The sequence below is a fragment of the Lepus europaeus genome, chromosome 19 (genome assembly GCF_033115175.1).
Source record: "Lepus europaeus isolate LE1 chromosome 19, mLepTim1.pri, whole genome shotgun sequence".
NCBI classification, from domain to species: Eukaryota; Metazoa; Chordata; class Mammalia; order Lagomorpha; family Leporidae; genus Lepus; species Lepus europaeus.
Genome location: NC_084845.1, coordinates 3,762,002 through 3,787,661, shown reverse-complemented (window position 1 = coordinate 3,787,661; position 25,660 = coordinate 3,762,002). Strand labels below are relative to the sequence as shown.

Here is a 25,660-nt window from a genome sequence, read left to right as displayed (position 1 = left end):
CTCGGTACGCAGCGCATCGCCGGGACTGCAGTCACCCCTGTGCTGTGCAGGGTCGGGACTCACTCCTGCCTAACTCTGCTTTGGTACCCAGTACCCAGCACTCCCAGTCTTCCCAGCCTCCAGGAACCACTATTCTGTGTTCAGAGAGAAATCTTCCATCTGCTGGTTCACTCCCCAGATGCTCGCAAGAACTAGGGCTGGCCCAGACAGAAGCCAGGAGCCCAGAACCCGTCTGGCTCTCACACACGGGTGCAGGGGCTCCACACCTTGAGCCCTCGCCAGCTGCCTCCCAGGGCGTGTGTTAGCAGCAGGCTGGAGTCTGGAGTGGGATTAGGGCTCCAACCCAGGCCCTGCAGTGATGCTCACTGCCATGGCGGTGACTTAACTGCTGAGGTGCCGAACAGCTGCCCCAGAGCTGGCCCTTCAGTTCCACATGCCAGGGGCAGCACAGCAGGTGCAGGGCTTTGCCTTATTATTTTAAGATGTATGCATTTATTTGAAAGGCAGAGATACAGGGAGAGAGAGAGAGCGAGCAAGTGAGCTGTCTTCCATCCTCTAGTTCGCTCCCCAAATACCTGCAGCGGCCAGGGCTGGGCCAAGCTGAAGCCAGGAGCCTGGAGCTCCATCCGGGTCTCCCACGTGGGTGCAGGGCCCAAGGACTTTGTCCACCTGTCCCAGGACGCAAAGCAGGGCAGCTGTGACTCAACTTGGCATTCCTTGCTCACTCCTTTTTTTTTTTTTTAAGATTTATTTATTTGAGAGGCAGAGTTACAGAGAGATGGAGAGACAGAGAGGTCTTCCATCTGCTGGTTCACTCCCCAAATGGCTGCAATGGCCGGAGCTGGGCTGATCCAAAGCCAGGAGCCAGGAGCTTCTTCCAAGTCTCCCATGCAGATGCAGGGGCCCAAGGACTTGGGCCATCTTCCACTGCCTTCCCGTGTCATAAGCAGGAGGATGGATCGGAAGTAGAGCAGCCAGGACTTGAACTGGCGCCCATATGGGATGCTGGCACCGCAGGTGGAGGCCTAGCCTACTACGCCACAGCGCCAGCCCTCGCCTCATTTTTCTAACAGCCATGAAGTGGCCCATTGAACAGAGGTATGTAACAGCAGACTCATTTTTTTACATTTACTATCTATGACAGTTTGTAAATGAATTTGTTTATAAAGGCAGAGCAGCTGTCAGACAGAGATCGTCCGTCCCCTGGTTCACTCCCCACACCCACGACAGCCAGGCCCCAGCCAGGCTAAAGCCAGGAGCTCCCACCAGCTCTCCTCCGTAGAAGGCAGGGCTCAGGCACTTGAGCCGTCACCTGCTGCCTCCCAGGGTAGCATTCGCTGGGACCTGGGCCCAGGCCCTCTGACGTGGGTGCAGGGTCTTAACCGCTACGCCCAACACCCGCTCCGTGGTTTAGAGTTCTGTTTTTCCCATTTGCTCTTTTTCCCTCTGTTCCCCTCACCCTCCCGAAAGGTTCAGTGCAAGCGGAGAAAGTGACATTCCCGTTCCTCTCCCTGCTGCTCTCTGTCCCAAGTATTCCCAGAGGTGACGCCTGCTTCTGTGGCCCCTTCCCGGCTGGTGGCTCTCGCCTGGGGGTGACTTAGCACAGCATCGCTTGGGGAAGAGGCGCGGAGGGCGCAGCTGGGGAAGCCAGCTCTGGGCGCTGGCCATGCATGGGGCACTCTCCCATGCCTCTGTTTCCATTTTTGCTCTTATTTTAGTGAACACAATGGGCTAAATCAATTTATAAGTGGCGTAGGGGTTTCGGGGCCCCTGTAAGCATCAGCCCAGTGGGCTCGCTTTGTGACACAGCGGGTAAAGCCACCACACACAACACCAGCATCCCATATGGGCACCGGTTCGAGTCCTGGCTGCTCCACTTCCGATCCAGCTCTCTGCTATGGCCTGGGAAAGCAGTGGAAGATGGCCCAAGTCCTTGGCCCCCTGCACCTGCGTGGAGGACCTGGAGGAAGCTCCTGGCTTCAAACGTCCAGCTGGGGATGTTGCGGCCACGTAGGGAATGAACCAGTGGATAGAAAATCTTCCTCTACCTCCCCACCCCCTGTAACTCCTTCAAATAAAAAACAAAGTCATGGCAACATTTTGGAAGCAATTTCAGAAGCTTTGCTGATGTCCCCAGAGCTCCGGCAGGGTCCTGTGGCTGTGTGAGTTTGAATCCCAGCCCCAGCCCAGGGGTCACCAGCCGCACCCCTGCCCCCCTTTCCCAGAGGAGGAGACGGAGGCGGCTCCAGCGCCTGGCTCGGGGCCCCTGGGGGAGGCAGAGGAAGCAGGAGCTGAGACAGGCCGCCTGACTCCCCGGCTGGGATATTTCCACTTCAGCCTGAATGAAATGCTGATCGTGTCTTCCTGGAGCAGCAGGAAGACGGCATCGCCACACAAAGCCCCAGCTGCTGCCGCCGCCGCCGCAGGCAGCCAGCACCTGGGACAGCAGGCTCGGGGGTGGGTGGCGTGAGCGGCTTGGGCAGGGACAGGAGGTCCAGGTAGGGACCCTCTCCCGGACTCGCTCACCCCCTTGTTCATTCATTCATTCGGCCTCTGTGGACTGAGGTCTGCTGGCCACCAGGGCTGAGCGGGGCTCCGGGGCACACTGAAGCGAATCAGACCCAGCTTGGGCAGCATAGGGCATGGAGGAAGCACAGATGGAGCCCGGGGGCAGTGGGGCAAGCTGGCAAGGTCGGGGGACTTCCTGGAGGGAGAGGCATGTACACTTGGTCTCTAAGAGCAGGTGGAGGCTTTGGCACATGACTGAGAGATGGAGACTGCAGGCAGGGGAGCCACAGGGGGAAAACCCCACAGCGTGAGGGAGCTGGCGGTGGGGGGGGGGGGGTCTCAAGAAGGAGCCCAGTGTGGCCGAGGCGAGGCCGGTGCCCTTGGTAACGGGACTCTCAGGGAAGGGGCTGAGCTTCCTCCCCAGGGTAACGGGAGCCACAGCGCATGCTAAGCAGAAGAAGGACGGGGTCAGCAAGAGCCAGGCGGCACCACCGGGTGACCGAAAGAAGGGGTTTGCACATGGGGACAGCCGGGGGGCAGGCACTGCCGCCACACTGGCCTGAGCCTGGGGGCCTGCGCCGAGCCGTGGGGTTCTGCAGGCTGTGTTGGGCTGCGTAACAACCACCACACACACCTGGAACTTCGCAGCTCCTGTGGAGTCCGGCGCGCGCCCCTGGACCCCTGCTCAGGGTCGCAGGAGGCCTCATGCCCAGACGTCAGCTGCCGGTTGTGCCGGGGAGCCCCCTACTGTGTGGGCTGTGCTTCTTGCTCTGACCTGCTCTACCTTTGTCATTGTTGAAGATTTATTTATGTATTTGAAAGGCAGAGTTACAGGGAGGGAGGGAGGGAGAGAGAGAGAGGTCTTCCATCCACTGGTCCACTCCCCACATGGCTGCAATGGCCTGGACCAGTCCTGGCCCGGAGCCCAGAGCTCCATCCAGGTCTCCCGTGTGGGCTAAGAGGCCCAAGGCCTAGGGCCATCGTCTGCTGCTTTCCCAGGTGCCTTAGCAGGAGCTGGATCAGAAGTGGAGCAGCCGAGACCCCAGTAAGTGCTCCTAGGGGATGCCGGTGTTGTAAGCAGAGGCTTAACCCACTGGGCCACAGTGCTGGCCCCTTGCTCTGACTTCTTGATGATCGTTTAAGACATCACCTGATTAGCTCTGGCCCACCCAGGACAGCCTCCTCTTTGAGCTGAGCCACTCCCTGCTAAGGCGCCTGGGAAGGCAGCAGAAGATGGCCCAAGTATGTAGGGCGCTGCACCCACATGGGAGATCCGGATGGAGTTCTGGGCTCAGGTCAGCTGTAGCTGAACCACGGGACAGACCCACATTCTCACAGGCGCTGCCCACAGCCAGGGAAGGGTTTTCCACCAAGTGTGGTGGGTGTGCAGCCCCACAATCCCACCCATGGCTAAGCACCCTAGAGGGAGAGCGAGCAAACACGTGCGTGACTGTTCACAGCAGCTTGGGCCCTGAACCCACATGGGAGGCCTGGATAGAGCTCTGGGCTCCTAACTTCTGCCTGGGCCAGTCCCAGCCATTGTGGCCATCTGGGGAATAAAACAGAAGATGGGGCCGGCGCCGCGGCTCACTAGGCTAATCCTCCGCCTGCGGTGCCGGCACACCGGGTTCTAGTCCCGGTTGGGGCACCGGATTCTGTCCCGGTTGCCCCTCTTCCAGGCCAGCTCTCTGCTGTGGCCTGGGAAGGCAGTGGAGGATGGCCCAAGTGCTTGGGCCCTGCACCCCATGGGAGACCAGGAGAGGCACCTGGCTCCTGGCTTCAGATCAGCGTGGTGCACTGGCCGCAGCGGCCATTGTGGGGTGAACCAACGGAAAAGGAAGACTTTTCTCTCTGTCTCTCTCTCTCACTGTCCACTCTGCCTGTCCAAAAAAAAAAAAAAAATCAGAAGATGTAATATTCCCTCCACTCCCCGTCACTCTCCTTTCCAAATAAATAAATAAATCTTTAAAACAAAGTCATGGGGGCTGGCGCTGTGGTGCAGCAGGTTAAAGCCCCATTCTGTGGTGCCAGCATCCCATATGGACACCGGTTCGAGTCCCAGCTGCTCCCCTTCCAATCCAGCTCCCTGCTAATGCGCCTGGGAAAGCAGTGGAAGACGGCGCAAGTGCTTGGGCCCCCGCACCTATGTGGGAGACCCAGAGGAAGCTCCTGGCTTCAGATTGGCGCAGCTCCAGCCGCTGTGGCCACTTGAGGAGTGAACCAGCAGGTGGAAGATCTCTCTCTCTCTCTCTCTCTAACTCTGCCTCTCAAATAAGTAAAACAAGACCATGCAGTTATCCTGAATCACTTCTCAGCACAAAACTAGCCAAGGGAAGTAAGATGCTGAGATGAGGAGGAAGCCGTGAGGCGCACACGAGCCCCGTTACCTCTCCAGAGGAGTCTGGATAACGTACGACGTTGACACATCCAGAAGGGACCATTATGTAGGGATGGCAAGGAAGACGAAAACCAGCAGAAAACTCAGAAAGGCTTTTCCAGTAAGGAACAGTCAGGAAGATTTTTTTATTATTACTGCTTGTTTACCATTTGATTGTTATGTTAAATGACTCTATACTGACATTTCAGGAGCTGGCACTGAGGTGCCGTGGGCTGTCCCTTCTAACGCCAGCAGCCTATGTGGGCGCCAGTTCAAGTCCTGACTGCTCCGCTTCCAATCCAGCTGCCAGCTAATGCGCCTGGGAAGGCAGCAGGTAATGGCCGAGTGCCTGGGCCCCTGCAGCCACGTGGGAGACCCGGATGGAGCTCCAAGCTACAGGCTTCATCCTGTGCAGCCTTTCAGGGAGCCGGCAGATGGAGGCTCGCTCTCGCTCTCTCTCTCTCTCTCTCTCTCTCTCAACTTATATATAAATAATCTGAAAGCAAAATGCATTTTGATTTACGATAAAAGAAAAGTAGGTTCCCACAGTTTCTCATTAGCTTCCTTAAAATTACTTATTGATTGATTGGACAAGCAGAGAGAGGGAGAGACAGAGACAGCTCCTGCCTGCTGGTTCTCTTCCCAGTGCCCAGGCCCGGATGGAAGCGAGGAGCTGGGAATGCCTCCCCACTGCCACCACTGCCTCCCAGGGGCAGCGCTGTAGGAAGCTGGAGTCCGGAGCCAGAGCGGGGACTCAAATGTGGGCACAAATATCTTTTTTGTTTTTTTAAAGCTTTATTTATTTATTTGAAAGTTGGAGTTACAGACACACACACAGACACACACACACAGATCGGGGCGGGGGGGGGGGACTTCCATCAGATGACCACAGGGGCTGGGCCAGGCCAAAGCCAGAAGCCAGGAGCTTCCTCCAGGTCTCCCTCGTGGGTGCAGGGACCTAAGGGCTTCAGCCATCCTCTGCTGCCTCCCAGGATGCATTAGCAGGGAGCTGGATGGGAAGTGGAGCAGCCGGGACACGAACTGCTGCCCCTGTGTGTTGTGCCGGCGTCACAGACAGGGGCTTTACCCGTCATGCCACAGCACCGGCCCCAGGGGCATAGCATCTTAACCAGCAGGCTAAATGCCAGCTCCGGATTCACCTGCCCTAACGGCTCTGGGCCAGGGGACACTGGGTGATGTCCGGAGACGCCTTGTCCCTGCTGAGGGACACAGAGAGCAGTCTGCAGGCAGGTGGCCCCCAACAGCGCCACCCAGTGGCTGCAGCCGCCAGGGCCCGGGGCTCTGAGGCCCCCAGCGCCACTCCCAGGCTGTGCTGTGTGTTTACCTCTCTGCCTCAGTGTTCACATCTTGAAAATGGTGGTGTGGGGGGGGGGGGAGCTGAAAGCAGTGCCTGCCTCCTTTTGCTATGACCTGTGTTAACTGTGCGTCTCGCTGGGGCGAACTGGAGAACCTGTGCATTGTGGGGATGAGCAATGTGGAAGGGAAGGGCACACGGGCCGACCCTGGGAGGGAGGCAGCGTCCACCGAGCGCCCTGGCTCTGAGCGTCCAGCTGCTGCTGCCCGCGATCCACCCCCCAGAGCCTCATCCCTTAGCGGCACTCTCATCCCAAATCCTGATTTTGGTGCCCTGCGTGACCTCGGGGCCTCAGTCTGTTCATCTCTCAGATGGGCGCATGGAAGCCGGCGCTGGAGGAGCCCGTGAGAGTCCCAGGAGGCAGCGGGGAGTGCGTGGGTCCCAGCCCCAGGCAGCGCACACGGGGCTGGATCTCAGCTTTTTATAGCATTTGCGTGAGGACAGCGTCCTGAGGAGCTGCGTGCCTGGGGCTGTGTGCAGGGATCTTGGTCTCACCGACCGGCTCATCCCGTTGTCCCTTTATAACAGGGAGTGCTCTGCCCAAGGTCACCCTGTCTCCAAACTTTGTGCCTCTCCTCTGTCCGGACCCCTGCTCGCTGACCGCTTCCGAGTCGGGAAGATCTTGTTCTTCGCAAAACTGTTGCACAGCCTCCCTCCGCCCCAGGCAGGTCCCTGCCTCCTGCTGTTCCCGCAGCGCCAGCCCGGCCTGGAGGAACCACTCTTTCCCTTTCTCCCTGCTCGGGCTGGAGCTTGGGGTTGGCCGGGGGCAAGAAGCAAACAACATAGCCGCTGAAACCCAGAGGCTCAGCGCCCTGGTGCATTTAATAGTTTTATTCCGGGGCTGGGGGTCGAGGAGCCACATCTCTGCCCTTTGCGACTCAGGGTGGGGGCAGAGAGAGGACCCCGGGAGCTGTCCCTTGGGTTTCAGAACACTGGGGCGCATTCCTGGGGTCATTTCAAAAGGCCCTCCCCTCATTTCCGGCCGCGGCTGTCAGCCTTGGCTGGGCGCCTGGATCCTGTTGCCATGACGACAGGAAGAGGCGGTGGCGGCGGCAAGCGATGCTGAAGAGAGATGGAGGCTGGTGGGGGAGGGGGGCAGGGGCCGGGGATGCGGGTGGGGGAGGGGGCAGGGGCACCCTTTGTCTCTGACCTCCTCTCTGGCCCCTCTCCCACCACCGCCCCCCGGCTCCCTCTGGGTGCCTGCTCCGTCAGTCGCGGGGTCTCGGGGTCTCCTGCTCCCAGCCCCAGTCTCTCTCCATCTGCCTCTCTCTTGGGGTCTCTCTTCCTCCTTCTCCTTTCGGTCTCCAGGGGCCTTGTGCCACCCAGACCGTGCTCCCCTGAACTGCGCTGGCTATTTCCTCCCTCGTCCTCCCTGTCTCTCCCGCTCTCTCAGGATCCTCTCTCATCTGTGCTCTCGCCCCCTCCCCAATTCCTGCCCCTCCCTCCCTCCCTGGCGCTGTGGTCTCCCTCCTGGTCTCTCTCGCTCTCGCTCTGTCTCTCCCCATCTGTCTCTCCTCCCCCCTCTCCGATGACTCTCTCCCTCGCTCCTCTTCCCTTCTGTTACCCAGATCCTAACCCCCCATCCTCCCCCTCCCCCCGGCCCTCCCCGGCCCCACCACTGCCCGGGGGTCCCCTGGCTTCTCTCTTTGGGCTCCTGTCTCGGCCCCCTTCTCTCTCTCTGTCTGGATATTTCTCTCTGGGTGTCTCTCCAACTTCCTTCTACCAGCCGCTGCCTCCCCCAAATTCCTGCCTCCCCCAGTCTCTGGGTCTCTCCCTCTCGGCGTCTCTCTCCATCTCTCCCCCTCCCTCTCCAGATCCCTCCTCCCCCAGCCCCCCCTGCCACCCAGCCCCTGCCCCCCCAGTCGCTCCCTTCCCCCACCCCTCTCCTGCCGGTGGCTCCCCCATCCCTCAGCGGCTCCCCTCCCCCTCCCTCCTCCCTCCCTCCCTCGTCCTCCAGCGCCGCACTTTGCCCAGCGACACGAGAACCAAATTGTCTCCTCACCTTTTTTTTTTTTTTTTTGCATCCCGACCCTCACTCCCTGGGGGCCCCTGGCTCAGTGCTGCCCCAGCCCCCCCACCTCCACACCCCCGATCCCCGCACGCCGCCTCCTCTCCCCCCCAGCCAGGTCGGTCGCCTGGGTCCCTCACGCTGGGGGAGGGGGAAGCAGCGAGAATTGGGAGCCATAGGGGTTTTTCTGGGGGGGGTGCCGGCTGGGGGGGCTCGACGTCCCCTCCGCAGTGCCTCGGAGAGTTGACCTGTCGTAACCAGAGGTGAGACAGATCTTTTTATTAATTGGAGGTGGGTGGATGTAGAATTAAGGTTCTGTGAAGCCCCCTCCCCCAGTTCTGGAGAGGGGACAGCGACCCCTCTCCTGCGGGAGCTGCAGGATCAGGGGTCCCGGTCCCAGCGTGGCCGCAGACAGAGGGTCTCTAAGAGTAGGGCTCTGAAGCCTAACAGATCCCTGAGTCTCCCCCTGAGTCTTCTCTCAATGCAGAACCTGCCTCCTTGCCCTTGCCTTCTGGCCCCAGGTTGTAGGGCCCAGCAGGGGCAGGCACATCCCGGGGTCACAGGTCCACCCGGGGGCGGGGTGGGGGGAAGCAGAGGCGATGGAGGTGGCCAGGCTGGTGGCGAGGGGCACAGGACCGGTCGAGGAGGCCGACAGAGCAGGAAGAGAAGAAACTCGGAGTCGGGGGGTGGGGGGGCTGCTTGAGAGAGGGAGGCTGGGGGCTGAGGGTCCACAGCTCTCACCAGCGGCGGCCCCTTCCTGGGCCATGAGTGGGCAGCGGGAGTTGAGGTGGGGGAGGGAGGAGCTGTGTGGGGCACTAGGCCTGGTTGCCATGGAGACACCCCCCAGCCAACCTTTTTCCAGAGCCCCTTCTGTGAGCAGCCCGGGTCTGGGACCAGCTGGTAGGGGGCGGGAAGGAAGTGGGGCCAAGGTCACCCTGGCCTGGGCCCCAGGGTTTTTCTGGTGGTTTTCTGAGGCTTCTTGGGCTTCTCTCTCGAGAGGGATTTGGGGAAGAAGTCAGGGAAGAAGTGTCAGGGAGCCGGTGAGGGACACCTGCCGGGAAGAGCCAGGCAGGCAGGGGGGATGGGGGTGTAGACGGGGGCCTTTGGGGTGCCGAGCAGCACCTCCTGGTGCTGGACAGGAGTTGTGGTCTTGCGGGCTGCCTCTTTCTGAGGGGCACTGTCAGCTGGGGGGAGTTTCTAAATGTGGAGGAAGATGTGGGCTCCTGCACAGGTGAGGTCCTCTGCGATGGGGCTGGGGAAGGAGGGCAGGGGCACTCCTGGGAAGGGGAGAGCCCCCGGAGCTACAGTGGGCGGAGGAGTGGGCCAGTGAGGGGCTTCTCCCTCCTGATGGGGAGGGCTTGGGCAAGTGGGGGGCCGCTGAGCGGTGGTGCTAGGCAGAGCAGAGTGGGGGTGCAGGTCGGCAAGGGGGGGCTCTTCCCCAGGGCGAGACGCTGGGGTCGGGAGGCAGCAGGTGCTGAGTGGAAGAGGCGCACCCGGAGAATTTCCTTAATGGAGGAGAAAGTGGTGGTGATGATGAGTTTGCCCGAGGCGTAGAGGCGGCAGGGACCTGATCCGCCGGAGTTTGTGCTAAGGGAGGGGAGAGAGTGGGAATTTCTCTCTGAGTCAAAGGCAGAGAGGGCGCTGGGGCTGGGGTGAGTTATGGGAGAGGGCAGGGGGCACGGAAGGTTCCCCAGGAGCTCCGGTGGGCGGCCCCTCTGAGCCGGGCTTTCTGGGGGGGGGAGCAGGACTCCCTGGGGTCCTCTGGGGAGAACTCGGCACTGCAGACCTGCCTTGGCCCCCCCCACGCCCCTCCCCCGGCCCTGAGCGGCAGGGGCTCCCTCCCCGGAGATGCTGGGATGTCTTTTCCCCAGTGGCAGAGGCTGTAGGACAGTCGGGGCCTGGACAGTAAGGGCTCCTGGTGTGAGTGGGGGTCTTTCTGGGGTGGGATCCGCGTGGGACAAGACCTGGGGGTGGAGGGGGACTGGGCTGGACAGGGCGCCCCAGTAAGGAGCAGGGGGCTCAGGGACCCGAGGAGGGGACAGCTGGGCCGGCTCTCCAAGGCAGAGCCGGAGGCCGAGGGGCCAGCACGGTGGGAGTGGGCTTTGGGGAGGTGGATCCCCGCGCGTCCCGTCTAACCCCTCTCTCTCGCTCCCACCCCCCACCAGCCGGCGACCATGGCCGCCCTCTGACCCCCTCGGCGCCGCCGCCGCTGCTGCCTGCCCGCCGCGCCCCCAGCCCCGCCGGCCGCCGGCCCCCTGCTTCTGCCTGTGCTGCGACCCCCCCCAGCCGCCGGCACGGCCCCGCCCCCGCTGCCCCGGTGGTGGCCCACGGCCCCCCGGCTGCCCGTGGTCAAGCTGGAGTCGCTGAAGCGCTGGAACGAGGAGCGGGGCCTGTGGTGCGAGAAGGGCGTGCAGGTGCTGCTGACCACGGTGGGCGCCTTCGCGGCCTTCGGCCTCATGACCATCGCCATCAGCACCGACTACTGGCTGTACACGCGCGCCTTCATCTGCAACACCACCAACCTCACGGCCGGCGAGGACCCGCCCGCCCACCGCGGGGGCGCCGGGGGCTCCTCGGAGCGCAAGGACCCGGGCGGCCTCACGCACTCGGGCCTCTGGCGCATCTGCTGCCTGGAAGGTAGGCGCGCGCCCGCCTCGGCCCTGCTCCTCCGCGCTGCCCCGGCGCCCTGCGTGCCACCCCGGGGCTCCCTCCCCGCCCGTCGCCGGCATCCGTGCTCCCTTCCTGGGCCTGCCCTGGCCCTGTCCGCCTCCTGCCTCCCTTTGGCCTCCTCTGTGGCTCTGTGGCCAGAGCTCCCGCAGCCCCTGTCCTGTCCCGTCTCTGCTGGGGATTCCTCCCAGAGTCCCTGCTGGAGCTCCCCTCCCCCCCTTCCCCTGCTTCTGCCTCCCCCCACTCTGGACCCCAGGGCTTCTCCGCTGACCTCCCTCCTCTCCCCCCCCTCCCTGTCTCAGCCCCTCTGGCTTCCCGGTGTGTCTGGGAGAGCTGGCTGCCAGCGGAGCCCGGAGTGCTCATCCTGTACGTCTGTCTGTCCACCCTGGGTGACCGCGCTCTCCCCACCTCCCCGCACCCCACAGCAACACGCGGGAGTGGGAGCAGCGTCCCCAGAGGCCGACAGCCTCCCTTCCCTCCCTTCCCCTCCCCGGGCCCTCTTTCCCCCTGGCCCTTGCTCCTCCATATTGCTGGGCACACATGCCCCGAGCCAAGGAGGCCATCGTCTCCTTGAACTCTGTGAGGAGAGCGAGGTGAGGAGAGGCAGGCCCAGAGAGGTTAGGCCACTCGCCCAAGGTCACCCAGCGCCGGAAAGGGCAGAGTCCAGAGGGCAGTTGGAGTCTGGTGGGTGGGGCTTGCTGGCCAATGATGCTCTGGGTCTGATGTGTGGCGTGTTTCAATGTGAACCCCCAAACGTGAACCCCCAAATCTGAGTCAGTGCCAGTGTTTAAAAATAGGGAGACTTCACCCTGAAGGTCCTGCTGTCGGCTTCTTTGGAGCCACAGGGTGTCTGAGCACGGCGGCTGGCCGCAGCCAGGGGCAGGTGCCCTTACCACAGCCACCCCCGCCCGCTGCCACGTCCCACCCCTCCCTTGCCTCTGGTGGGGTCACTGTCTTCCTCCTGCAGCTGTTTGAGCTCAGGGCCCTGAGTGTTGGCCCCAGCCCCGCGCATGGACCCGAGAGTCCTGGGGACGGTGGTGTGGTCACCCCTGCTCTCGCCCATTCATCCACTGCCAACGGGGTTTTCCTGGGTGCATATGTGTGTCAGGCAGCCACGGACAAAATCCCTGTCTCTGTTTATCTCGTATTCTAGAGGTAAACAAATGAAACCTTTATGGTATGGGATGGAGCTGGCAGGATGGGCGGGCAGGGAGCAGGGGTCGTTTGGGTGGGGTCTGAAGGAAGTGAGAGGTGTAGCTACGTGTGTGGGTGTGTGCAGGGCAGCAGCAGCACGTGCAAAGGCCCTGGGGTGGGAGTGTGGCTGGGGCAGAGTGAGTGAAGGTCTTTGCTTCTGCTCTGAGATGGGAGCCATTGGAGGCTGTGGAGCAGAGGAGTTCCCTGAGCCGACTTGGGCTGTGACAGGGTGGCTCTCGCGGCATGGAGAGGCGACGGCAGGGCAGGGGGCAAGGGGAACAGAGCAGGTGGCATGTACGGCAGGAGCACAGCGCTGGGGAGTGGCACGGATTCATAGTGGGCAGGAATTGCTGATGGAGCAACTTTGGGAGAGAGAGAGAGAGAGAGAGACAGAGAGAGGAAGTCTGGGTGTCTCGAACGCACAGCTCCCCGGCCTCTGCTTGTTGGCTGTGGGGAGGGGGCGTCTCAGGCCACAGGGGGTGCTGAGCGGCAACCTCGCCCCTCCCACCAGGTGCCAGCAGCCCCTTCGCCCTGGCTGACACCCAGAAGCTCCCCTCTCTGATTGCTGTCTCCCGCAGTGAGCACCCGAGTGGCGGGGAGCCACAGAACATTCCCTTTCGTTCTTTTCTCTCTAACGTGTGGTTCTTCACGCACATTCACGTATTTCATTTGGAAGGCAGAGAGGTGCAGAAGGAAAGAGTGAGATTCAGAGACTGCTGGTTCGCCCCCCACATGCCTGCCACAGGGCAGGGCTGAGCCAGGCCCCTGCCCAGAGCCTGCCACTCAGTCCTCCAGGCTTCCCACGTGGCGGCAGGGCCCCACCAACAGGCAGCCGAGCCAGGACTCAAACCAGGCTCTGCGAGAGGGCTGTGGGCACCCAAAGCAGCGTCTTAACCCCTACGCCAGACTCCCAGCCCTGTCTGGTTTCTTACTGAAGAGAGAGACCACGGGCTCGGCATGGGTCATGCCTTGTAAAGCTCGCGCTGAGAGGCTGCGTCGGGCACAGGGGTTGGCACAGGGGTCGGCACAGGGGTCGGCGCAGCCGTCTCTACTCACTGCAGCCTCACTCCCTGTGCGAGCGAGCGAGCGTGGCTGGGCTGTGCACACGGAGATGTGAGATTCCCGTCCGTCCTGCCTGCCGTGAGATCGCCTCCTTAGGTTTTCCCAGTCATCACAGAATGGTGAAGCCCGGTCTCGGGTGGGTTTGGCCAAGGGGCCCTGGTGTTCTGACCGCCACTGCGGGCTGTGGAGCTCTGATCTCCCAGCCGATTCAGGGAGGAGGCAGCCTGGAGGGGATGGCAGCTGACGGACAGAGGCTGAGCCTCCACTGGGGACCCCTGCGCCCCTGCTACTCCCCGCTCAGGGCCAGCTCCTGCTGGTGAGCCCGGGGAGGCAGCAGGTGACAGCACAAGTCCTTGGGTCCCTGCCACCCCTGTGGGAGACCCAGATGGAGTCTGTGCCTCCTGGCTTCAGCCTGGCCCAGCCCTGGCTGCTGGGGACATTTGGGGAGTGAACCAACAGATGGAAGATGTCTCTCTTCCACCCCCTTCCCCCCCCCCCCCCATCAAATAAATAAGTGAATCTCTTTAAAAACAAACTATGAGGCTGACGAGAAGCAGGCAGGAGAGAGGGCTGAGAAAGCCTTGGCCACAGCCGTCTGGGGACAGCCAGGGAAGCGGGTGGCCCAGAGCCCCGGGGAGGTAGGTGGAGGCCATGCCCTTGTCACTGAGCGCTGGTGACGAAGGCTGCGAGGGGCAGGGTGACCCGCCCAAGTCACAGGGCCAAAATGCAGACCGCCGGCCTGTCCAGGTGTGATGGGTCTCTGGAGAGCACAGAGAGGCCCTCGCTCCGGCTTCCAGCCCGTCAGGGACCCAGGAGTGTAGACACCGGGCCCCTCGCTCTACCCAGAAGGGAGGAGGTGGACCCCCTTGGCCACAGCCCCCTGGGGACTCCTGGGCTCCGCGTGTCTCTGAGCCACACTCCCCGACCTCGGGCCCTGCGCGTGCCCTCTCTTCCCTTGCCCTGTTCCTTCGCTGGGGCAATGAGGATCCGGGTGCGGGGCTGGGGACGTCACAGAATTTGCGGGACATGGAGTTAAAGATCAAATCCACTGGGGTGCCAAAAAGGGTTTGAAATTCACGCACAGCTCTGCGTATTGCACACGGTTCATGAAATTCTTGAAGGAGTGAGTGCTATTTAAAGGGCTAGCAGCGGGGACTGAGGCCCAGATGACACAGTTTATGTTCTCGTCACCATTGCTACTGTTCCTCTCCCTCCCCAGAACCCCAGGAGCCCCCCTAGTCCAGCACCACCCGACGGAAATACAGCTCCAGCCACACAGGTGCCCTGACCCTTTCAGTCTCTGTGTTAAAACACAAAGAAATGAGTGGGCTAACGCTAATATCACATTTTATTTAACCCAGTGTAGCGAAAGTAGTATCTGTCGAACAGGTAATCAATATAAAAATTATTCCGGGATAGTATGCATTTTCTCTCTCTCTCCTCTCTCTTTTTCATGCCGGGTTTGGAATACACAGCTTAGCGTCCCTCAGGGCATAGCAGAGGGTGCTGGAGAGCTGGGGGCCCCCTCCTGGGGAATCCCAGGCCCCCAGGGCTTTTCCCGCCACAGGAAGCCCTGTTCAGCTTGGCACCTGCCTTGTTACCCATTGAAGCCACACAGTGGCCAGGGAAGGTTTTACCCCCACTTTCCTTGTTAGGGCAGACAGGGGAAGGGCCTCAGCCTGGGCTGCCCAGTCCTGTGAGGGGTGTACCTGCTCCAGACCGGTGTCCTCACTGCCCCCAGAGCTGCCTGTCACCCCTCACCTGCCCGCTTCTATGGAGCCCAAGCTCTGTTCAGAAAACTCCCCGCCTGTTTCAGGCCAGTGGCACAGCCACCTTGATCCCGTGCTTGACATTGCCAATGAGGACGTGGAGGCTCCCGGGTCCCCAGAACCACCAGGCAGAGAAGGGTGCACCAGGTGGTGGGGCTGGAGCACAGAAGTAGCGCCTTCGACTCCCCACGCCTCCATGCCCTCCTGTGTGAAGTGGGGATGCTGGCTCTGCCCATCTCCGAGGCTTGTCCCAGGGTTTTCCTTGAACCCACTCCTTCCTGGTCACAGATGCCGGGGAGGAGCCCTCAGCGAGAGTTCTGGGAGGGTCTGGGTCCTGCAGCTGCGCCCCGGCCAGCACTGCTGCTGCCTCCCTCAGCCTGCAGGCACCCCACACCCCGCAGCCCAGCGGTCCTCGGGGGGCTTTGTCCCCAGGCTCGAGTGACCATTAACCCACCCGCCAAACCCTCTCCCACTGCCCTCAGTGAGCCTCTAATCACTGCCCGGTTCTGTCTGATGACCGAGAGCTGCCTGACCGGAGCGAGAGACGCTCCTGCCGTCCAGGGGACCCCAAGGGGCCAGGGGCAGAGACTAAGGATGCCCAGAGTTCTGAGTGGCTTAACTCGCTACCTGAGAGATGCTCCAAGCAGTGCCCGGTGTGCAGTTGGCTCCCAGCAGGAGCTGGCCGGCGTGGTGACTGTCACCACTCACCCGCTGGGAGGCTGTGGGTACCGAGTGCTCCTGCACGCTCAGCCTCCTTCCACTGTGCTGACTTTGGAGAGAATCACCCTGATCCCCGTCAGGGAAGGAGGGAACCTGAGCCCGCGGTCTTAACCCAGCGCCCGTGATGGCCGCACCGACAGGTGAGAGTCTGTGCGTGGAAGTTACGTAGCCCTTCATTCTTTTTGAAATTGTGGTATAATGGACGTAACAGACATCGATCATCCCGATGCTTCAAAGCGCGCATCCAGTCTCCGAAACGGAGACTGTGCACCTGCTAATCGGTTCCCCACGCCCTCCTCCAGCCCTGGCTACCCGTCTCGGCACCTGGGTATGTTAGGACACCCTCAGATCACTTGTCTTTCGTGGCCAGCTTGTTTCTCTGGGCACCACATCCTCAGAGTTCGTGTGCGTCGTGGCAGGTGTTGTAACTCCTGGGATTCCCTCCTGTGCGGTCCACGTTCTGTTTATCCCTTCATCTGTGACGGGCGTTTGGGTTGTCTCCACCTGTTGGCTCTGGTGAAGAACGCTACTACGATCCCAGGTGCACAGGCGTCTATTTGAGTCCCTGGATCCGGTTCCTTTGGGTACACACCCAGAAGTGGAGTTGCTAGATCATATGGTGGTTTTATTTTTAATGTTGGGATGAGCTGCCACGCTGTTTTCCGTAGTGGCTGCACCATCGCACGTTGCTACCAGCAGTGCACAGGAGTTCCAACTTCTCCACCTCCTTGCCAACACTTGTTATTTTATTTCCTCTGTGTGCATTTCTCTGAAATAGCAGCCATCCTAGCGAGTTTAAGATGGTATCTCATTGTGCTTGGGCTTTTTTTTAAAAAAAGATATTTTGTTTTTATTTATTTAAGAGGCAGAGTTACAGAGAGAGGGAGAGAGGGAGAGGGAGAGGGGGGAGAGGGAGAGGGGGGAGAGAGAGATAGGCAGAGAGAGAGAGGAAGAGAGAGAGGCAGACAGACAGGTCTTGCATCTGCTGGTTCACTCCTCAAATGACCACAATGGCCAGGGTTGAGACGGGCAAAAGCCAGGAGCCGGGATCTTCTTCTGGGTCTCCCACGCAGGTGCAGGGGTTCAAGCACTTGAGCCATCTTCTACTGCTTTCCCAGGTGCATTAGCAGGGAGCTGGATTAGAAGTGGAGCAGTTGGGATTCGAACCGGCACCCACATGGGATGCCGGCACTGCAGGCGGTGGTCTAACCTGCTGGGCCACAGTGCCGGCCCCCACTGTGGCTTTGACTGCTTGTAGGGAAAGCCCAACCACTGTTTCATGGAAAATGTTTATTAAGTACCTGTTATGTGCATGGCCTCACCCTGAAGCCTGGGCTGCAGGGGAGAACAGCCCAGGCGCGGTGGAGTCCTGCCCAGGCGCGGTGGAGTCCTGCTTCCACCACCCAGCAGCTCCGGCTCCATGCACCCTGGCAGGGCCTCAGTCTCCGCATCTGGGCAGTGGGGACAACATGCCGACCGCTGTGAAGGAAGCACGCCACTGTGCACCAGGCAGAGAGCCAGGTCTCTAGCTGGACCCCGCCCTTGCGTCAGCCCTGCAGGTGCGGGAGCAGAAGCGGCTGGCCACGTCAGCGTGAGGGAGTGCGGGAGTCCGAGGCAGCGGCTCCAACACCCAGCACTGGCCGCCACAGGTCACCCACCACACTACCTGTTTCTCTGGACTCGGAGCCACTGGGAGGCGCTGAGAAGCCATGGCCTGGCGGCCTCGCAGCCTTGTGGGCACTGTCCCCACGCCTCTCTGGGCCGTTCTTTCCCTGCTTCCTCCGCCTCGGCTCTGGGCTCCTGCTGTCCGCGTGTCCACTGATCCGCCCAGCGGCCCTTCCTTCAGGCCCCTGAGTGTTGGGCCCAGTGCCACGGCGCCCTGGGGCTGCACAGAGGAGCCAGACCTGTGTCCCCCCGGGAGCCTCCCAGGATCATGAGTCAACCCTGACCTGTTGCGGCCCAGAGAAGTGTGTGAGGGCACGTGCACACGTGTATGCACCGCGTGTGCGCACATGTATGTACGTGCGGTGCGTTGCGTGCACGTGTGCAGTGTGCGCATGCACACACGTGTATCTGCTCGTGTGTATTTGTGCTCGTGTGTGTGTGAGCATATCTGCACATAGGTACATGTAGGTGTGTGTCCGTGTATGCACGTATGTGCGCACAGATGTACACGTGCACACGTATGTGTGTGCATGCGTGCATATGTATCATGCATGTGCGTGTTTGTGTGTGCGTGCATGTGTATTGCATGTGCGCGTACTGTGCGTGTGTGCGTGCATGCGTGTGCGGTGCTTCCTCTGTGAGGCCCCCCGAGCGGCCCACTGCGGGCCACCGCATCAGCTCGGGGCGGGGGGGGGGGCTCAGGGCGGGGCGGGGGGGCAAAGCCAGCGAGCGGCAGGGCGCTCGGACAGGGCAGGCAACCAAGTGTTGGCTCCAATGTGCTTTTCTCTCCAGCTCTGGGCGAGAGGCAGACAGCAGAAACTGTCCCCGAAGAGAAGGCTGGGGGTGCGGGCTGCAGACCCCGCGGGGCCCCGGGCGGGAATGGGGGTCCTGGCCGGAGACAGGAGCCAGCGGGGGGCGGGAGGCTCTGGCGGGCTGCAGGGCCCCTGGGGTCTTCCCGCCTTTCTCTCTGCCTTTTTCCCCAAACAAGTGAGGAAGCCGACGCTGGAGAAGGCGGGAGTCTGCCGGGGTGGGGAGGGTCTTCCGTCACGGGTGCCCCACCCCCACCACCGCGTCCCCCTCCAGGGTTGAAAAGAGGCGTCTGCGTGAAGATCAACCATTTCCCGGAGGACACGGACTACGACCACGACAGCGCGGAGTACCTGCTCCGTACGTGAGGATGCTGCGGCCGGGGCACGCGGGCGGGCCTGGGCGGAGGCGCGGTGGGCGCCCTGGCCAATCCAAGTCTAGGAGCTGAGATGCTCTGTTTCCCGATTGGCTCAGTGCTTTCTGCCCCGCCCCCTCCTCTCACCTCGGGGCGGGATGAGGGGGGATCCTGTGTGCTGATTGGCAGCAGCGGAAACTCCGCTCTGTGACTGGCGGTAGATTCCCGGGCTGGGATTGGCCCCTGCGCCGCGGGGGCCCGCGGGGAACCGGCCACTCGGAGGAGCCGGCTGGGGAAGCCAGTGTTGTGATTGGCAGCCGCCCCGAGAACGCGGCAAAGCCTGAATCCCGATTGGCTGCTGCCTCAGCCAGGCTCAGAAATCACAAAATCTGGTTGCTTGCGATTGTAGGGGTGAGGAGAGGGCTGGAGAGAGAGAGGGAAAAGGGAGAAAGATGGAGGAAGAAGATGAGGGAGCAAGAAGGGAGGGAAGTGAGGGAGGGAATGGCAGCGTAAGAGAGAGAAGGACCCAGGAAGACGGAGGAGCCAGGCGGATGGGGGCCAGAGACCTCCGGAAAGACGGAGGAAGGCAGGTAAAATGGGGGACAGAGACCCCTGGACAGATGAAGGCAGGTGGACATGGGGGGACAGAGACCCCCAGACAGATGGAGCCAGGCGGACATGGGGGACAGAGACCCCCAGACAGATGGAGCCAGGCGGACATGGGGGACAGAGACCCCCAGACAGATGGAGCCAGGCGGACATGGCGGACAGAGACCCCCAGACAGATGGAGCCAGGCGGACATGGGGGGACAGAGACCCCCAGATAGATGGAGCCAGGCGGACATGGGGGGACAGAGACCCCCAGATAGATGGAGCCAGGCGGACATGGGGGGACAGAGACCCCCAGACAGATGGAGGAAGGCAGGCGGACATGGGGGACAGAGACCCCCGGACAGATGGAGGAAGGCAGGCGGACATGGGGGACAGAGACCCCCAGACAGATGGAGCCAGGCGGACATGGGGGGACAGAGACCCCCAGACAGATGGAGCCAGGCGGACATGGGGGGACAGAGACCCCCAGACAGATGGAGCCAGGCGGACATGGGGGGACAGAGACCCCCAGACAGATGGAGCCAGGCGGACATGGGGGGACAGAGACCCCCAGACAGATGGAGCCAGGCGGACATGGGGGGACAGAGACCCCCAGACAGATGGAGCCAGGCGGACATGGGGGGACAGAGACCCCCGGACAGATGGAGGAAGGCAGGCGGACATGGGGGACAGAGACCCCCGGACAGATGGAGCCAGGCGGACATGGGGGACAGAGACCCCCGGACAGATGGAGCCAGGCGGACATGGGGGACAGAGACCCCCAGACAGATGGAGCCAGGCGGACATGGGGGGACAGAGACCCCCAGACAGATGGAGCCAGGCGGACATGGGGGGACAGAGACCCCCAGACAGATGGAGCCAGGCGGACATGGGGGGACAGAGACCCCCAGACAGATGGAGCCAGGCGGACATGGGGGGACAGAGACCCCCAGACAGATGGAGCCAGGTGGACATGGGGGACAGAGACCCCCGGACAGATGGAGGAAGGCAGGCGGACATGGGGGACAGAGACCCCCAGACAGATGGAGCCAGGCGGACATGGGGGACAGAGACCCCCGGACAGATGGAGCCAGGCGGACATGGCGGACAGAGACCCCCGGACAGATGGAGCCAGGCGGACATGGGGGGACAGAGACCCCCAGACAGATGAAGGCAGGCGGACATGGGGGACAGAGACCCCCAGACAGATGGAGCCAGGTGGACATGGGGGGACAGAGACCCCCAGACAGATGGAGCCAGGCGGACATGGGGGACAGAGACCCCCAGACAGATGGAGCAGGCGGACATGGCGGACAGAGACCCCCAGACAGATGGAGCCAGGCGGACATGGCGGACAGAGACCCCCAGACAGATGGAGCCAGGCGGACATGGGGGACAGAGACCCCTGGACAGATGGAGCAGGCGGACATGGGGGACAGAGACCCCCAGACAGATGGAGCAGGCGGACATGGGGGACAGAGACCCCCAGACAGATGGAGCCAGGCGGACATGGGGGGACAGAGACCCCCGGACAGATGGAGGAAGGCAGGCGGACATGGCGGACAGAGACCCCCGGACAGATGGAGCCAGGCGGACATGGGGGGACAGAGACCCCCAGACAGATGAAGGCAGGCGGACATGGGGGACAGAGACCCCCAGACAGATGGAGCCAGGCGGACATGGGGGGACAGAGACCCCCAGACAGATGGAGCCAGGCGGACATGGGGGGACAGAGACCCCCGGACAGATGGAGGAAGGCAGGCGGACATGGGGGACAGAGACCCCCAGACAGATGGAGCCAGGCGGACATGGGGGGACAGAGACCCCCAGACAGATGGAGCCAGGCGGACATGGGGGGACAGAGACCCCCAGATAGATGGAGCCATGTGGACATGGGGGGACAGAGACCCCCAGATAGATGGAGCCAGGCGGACATGGGGGACAGAGACCCCCGGACAGATGGAGCCAGGCGGACATGGGGGACAGAGACCCCTGGACAGGTGGAGCCAGGCGGACATGGGGGACAGAGACCCCTGGACAGATGAAGGCAGGCGGACATGGGGGACAGAGACCCCCAGACAGATGGAGCCAGGTGGACATGGGGGACAGAGACCCCCAGACAGATGGAGCCAGGCGGACATGGGGGGCAGAGACCCCCGGACAGGTCAGGGCAGGTGGACATGGGGGGACAGAGACCCCCAGACAGATCAGGGCAAGTGGACATGGGGGACAGAGACCCCGGACAGATGGAGCCAGGCGGACATGGGGGACAGAGACCCCCGGAAAGACGGATAAGCCAGGCGTGGGGGGCAGAGACCCCCGGACAGATGAGGGCAGGCAGACATGGGGGACAGAGACCCCCGGAAAGACGGAGGAAGGCAGGCGGACATGGGGGACAGAGACCCCCGGAAAGACAGAAGAAGCCAGGCGGACATGGGGGCAGAGACCCCCGGAAAGACGGATAAGCCAGGCGGACATGGGGGCAGAGACCCCCGGAAAGACGGATAAGCCAGGCGTGGGGGGCAGAAGGGCCCCTGCGTGGAGTCAGGGTCCCGGGGAGCGAGAGCAAGGGGCGGGGACCCGAGAGGAGCGACCTGGGGAGATGGGGGGGGAGGAAGCCGGAGGCCCCAGGAGAGGAGCGAGCCCGCCATTTTCCACACCCACCCACGAGCCGGGCGCGGGCGGCCCATCCCCGTCTCCCCTCCCCGCAGGGGTCGTCCGGGCCTCCAGCATCTTCCCCATCCTCAGCGCCCTCCTGCTGCTGCTGGGGGGCGTGTGCGTGGCGGCCTCCCGCGTCTACAAGTCCAAGCGGAACATCATCCTGGGCGCCGGCATCCTGTTCGTGGCCGCAGGTGAGAGGCAGAGGGAGGGGGCGGCGGGCGCGTGGGTGTGTCCGCCAGGCGACCCCGCCCCGAGCGCCCCCGGGTGTCCGGGCCTCCCCCGGCTCTGCCCAGCCCCGCGCCGCCCGCCGAGCCAGGTAGGCGTGGACGGAGCGGCGCGCGGCCCCGGTGACGGAGGGGAGGAGCTTGCGAGGGGGCGGGGCCGGCGGCCGAATCGGGACCCTGCGCGTGGGGGCGGGGCGCGGGGAGAGATTTGCATGCCGGTGGGCGGAGTCTGCGTCCGGGGGCGGAGCCTCGCGGATGCCGCTGGGTCGGGGAAGGCGCTCTTCCTGTTGCCCCTTGGAGGAGGGGCGGTGCCGCTGGAGACTTGGAGGGAGGGGGTGGCGCCATCAGGGGACGGAGAGAGAAGCCGGGCGTCCCAGGAGGCCAGCGCCAGGCGGGTCCCAGAACAGGCCCGCCGAGGGGCTAGGACCTGAGGGGGAAGACCTGGTTTCCTCTCTTTTTTTTTTCGATTATTTATTTACTTCTTTGAAAGGCAGAGAGAGAGAGGGAGAGCTCTTCTGTCCGCTGGTTCGCGCCCCATGCGGCCGTAGCGGCTAGAGCCAGCAGTGTCCTCCGGGTCTCCCTCGTGGGCGCAAGGGTCCAAGCTCCCCGGCCGCCCTCTGCGCATTAGCAGGGAGCGGGATCGCAAGTGGAGCGGCCGGGACTCGAACCGGCGCTCAGGCGCCCGTTTCGCACCTGGGGGCTCCAGGAGGAGCTCCTCCTCGAAGGGGCGGGGCGGGCTGGGAGGCCTGCAGGAGGCCCCGCGCCGATAGGAGGGGATCCAGGGCTGCAGGGGCGGCCGGGGCTGGGCTGCAGCCGGAGGAGGGGTCGGGCCTGCAGTGGGCCGGGCCGCGACGGTCAGACAGGTTCTGGGTGGAGTCAGCGCCTGGACCCAGGCGGCGCCTCAGCGGCCAGCGCAGCCGGGGCTGGGGCTTAGGCCATCCGTGGGGCTTAGGTCCTCGCGGTGCAGCCCAGACCAGAGGGGCAGAGGGGCGGCCAGCCAGGGCACAGACCAGCACCTGCGGGTGGAGTATGGGCTGTCCTGAGGTGGGCTTTGAGGTCAGCCCCATTGCCATTTGGGGGCAGGGCCTGGACAGCCGCGGCGCCTTAAGGGATGCGTGCTAGTCCACCTGGGGCCCAGTCTGTAGCCAGGGCTGGGCTGGGGCCTGGGATCAATGAGCTGGGGAGGGGCTTAGGCCGGCAGGGCGGGGCCTGGGGCAGCGGGGCGGGGCTCAGGCTGGCAGGGCGGGGCCTGGGGCAGCGGGGCGGCGCTCGGGCCGGCAGGGGCAAAGTTCAGACCAGCGGGGGAAGAGGCGGGGCCAGAAGGGGCGGGGCCTGGGGCAGCGGGGCGGGCTCGGGCCAGAAGGGGCGGGGCTCAGGCCGGCAGGGCGGGGCCTGGGGCATTGGGGCGGGCTCGGGCCGGCGGGGGCGGGGCCTGGAGCAGCTGGGAGAGGCTCAGGCCAGAAGGGGCGGGGCTCAGGCCGGCAGGGCGGGGCCTGGAGCAGCTGGGAGAGGCTCAGGCCAGAAGGGGCGGGGCTCAGGCCAGCAGGGCGGAGTCTAGGGCAGCGGGGCGGGGCTCGGGCCCGCGGGGGCGGGGCGCCGCCGACCCGGGGCGGCCTCGAGGCTCCCGTCTGACGTCCCCGCCCAGGCCTGAGCAACATCATCGGCGTGATCGTGTACATCTCGGCCAACGCGGGCGAGCCGGGCCCGAAGCGCGACGAGGAGAAGAAGAGCCACTACTCGTACGGCTGGTCCTTCTACTTCGGCGGGCTGTCCTTCATCCTGGCCGAGGTGATCGGCGTGCTGGCCGTCAACATCTACATCGAGCGCAGCCGCGAGGCGCACTGCCAGTCTCGCTCGGACCTGCTCAAGGCCGGCGGGGGCGCGGGCGGCAGTGGCGGGAGCGGCCCCTCGGCCATCCTCCGTCTGCCCAGTTACCGCTTCCGCTACCGCCGCCGCTCCCGCTCTAGCTCCCGCTCCAGCGAGCCGTCGCCGTCGCGGGACGCGTCTCCCGGCGGCCCCGGCGGCCCGGGCTTCGCCTCCACGGACATCTCCATGTACACGCTCAGCCGCGACCCGTCCAAGGGCAGCGTGGCCGCGGGGCTGGCGGCGGCCGGCGGCGGCGGCGGCGGCGCGGGCGCGTTCGGCGGCGGCGGCGGCGCGGCAGGTGCGGGCGGCGGCGGCGCGGCGGGCGCCGAGCGGGACCGCGCGGGGGCGCCCGGCTTCCTCACGCTGCACAACACCTTCCCCAAGGAGGCGGGCGGCGGCGGCGGCGGCGGCGGCGGGGTCACGGTCACGGTCACCGCGCCGCCCGCCGCGCCCGCCCCCGCGCCGCCCGCGCCCGCCGCGCCCGCCCCCGGGACCCTGGCCAAGGAGGCCGCCGCCTCCAACACCAACACGCTCAACAGGAAAACCACGCCCGTGTAGGGCGCGGCGCGGGGGGCCGGGGCGCCCGGGGCGCGTGCGCGGGCGCGCGTGCATCGAGGCCGCCGGCGTCCGGGCGCCCCGCTGCTCCCCGCGAGCGCGCCGGACGGAGATGCGCGGCCTCCCCGCGCCCCGCGCCGCCCCCCGCACCCCGGGGCGCGCGTGCGGGGGCGCCCCCCTTCGCCCTCCCGAGCAGGGACCCCAGGGAGGGCGAAGGGAGGGGGGCCGCGGGCGGGGGCGCGTCGTCGTTTTATTATTTTGGGGGGGCGGGGGGAGGGCCGTGGCGTTTTTTGCAGTTTTGAGGTGTTTCCTTTCTAATGTTCTGCTGTGTGCATGTGGGGGCGGGGCGGGGGGAGGGGAGGGAGGGACTCCCGGCCCGGCCCGGCCCCTGCGGAGGGGCGCATAGCACACGAATCCGTAGTCCCACCCTCACACCACACCAGACGCTCTCCATAACGCACAGGGAGCGACGAGCCAGGAGGGGCGCGGGCACTCACTCACTCCTTCACTCAGCAGTGCACAAGGGCTCATTAAGCACCTGCTGTGTACCAGGTACACAGAAGGCGCTTGGGGAGGGGGTGGGGCCGCCTTGCGGGGTTGGGAGCGCGGGGCCGGGGGTGTCCACCCGGGGCTCCTGAGTGGTGCCTGGACAGAGCAAGTTTCGCTCAGGGTGTAGGGGAGAGCTGAGCTGTCACCGCGTGGCTTTATCCCTGGGGTTTACCCCAGTTTAGAGAAAGAGCGATCCTAGTGCCGCTGACGGGCGGGCAGAGCAGCCTGGGGCAGCGGGGGATGAGGCTGGAGCCGCAGACAGGGCCGCACTGTACAGGTGAGGTCAGGAGTCTGGTCGGATTTGACCCTGAAGGTCTCCGGGGCCTTGGGGTGGCCTCTTGTGCACGGCGCTGAGAGGGAAGACAGGGACCCAGAGACCGAGGGGGAGACGCTGGATACAGCACCGAACCCTGACCTGGGCCACTCACTCCTGTGGGAGGGGGCCCGGCAGGTGCACAGACGGAACTCGGGGTCTAGAGACGCGCATTTCACTCACTCACTCACTCACTCACTCACTCATGCAGCCGTTCACCTCCCCCACACACACACACTTCTCAGCATCTGCTTACCTGGACACCGGAGGCGAACGGGGCCCTGGCCCTGTCCCCAAACCCCAGTGCTGGCAGGACGGTCCCCAGGGGACGCCCAGTGTTGACGTGCAACACCAGGGCAGAGCAGGCGCCTGCCAACGAGGTGCTTCCAGATAG

The 25,660-nt window shown here is 63.9% G+C and overlaps 1 protein-coding gene across 1 annotated transcript; it reads left to right on the top strand.

Annotated features, from left to right (window-relative positions):
- The first annotated feature begins 10,709 nt into the window (after window positions 1-10,709).
- Window positions 10,710-24,407, top strand: CACNG8 (calcium voltage-gated channel auxiliary subunit gamma 8). Its single transcript, XM_062177722.1, has 4 exons — window positions 10,710-10,905; window positions 18,429-18,512; window positions 21,810-21,950; window positions 23,629-24,407. Exons 1-4 carry the CDS (start codon window positions 10,725-10,727, stop codon window positions 24,405-24,407), a joined length of 1,185 nt encoding a protein of 394 aa, XP_062033706.1. The 5' UTR covers window positions 10,710-10,724.
- Window positions 24,408-25,660: the final 1,253 nt, after the last annotated feature.

Excerpts from the sequence above, each read along its gene's own strand:
- CACNG8 (XM_062177722.1), top strand. The coding sequence starts at position 10,725 with ATGACCATCGCCATCAGCACCGACTACTGGCTGTACACGCGCGCCTTC. Across the intron at positions 10,906-18,428 it reads GCGCATCTGCTGCCTGGAAG|GGTTGAAAAGAGGCGTCTGC; the intron begins GTAGGCGCGCGC and ends GTCCCCCTCCAG. Across the intron at positions 21,951-23,628 it reads CATCCTGTTCGTGGCCGCAG|GCCTGAGCAACATCATCGGC; the intron begins GTGAGAGGCAGA and ends GTCCCCGCCCAG.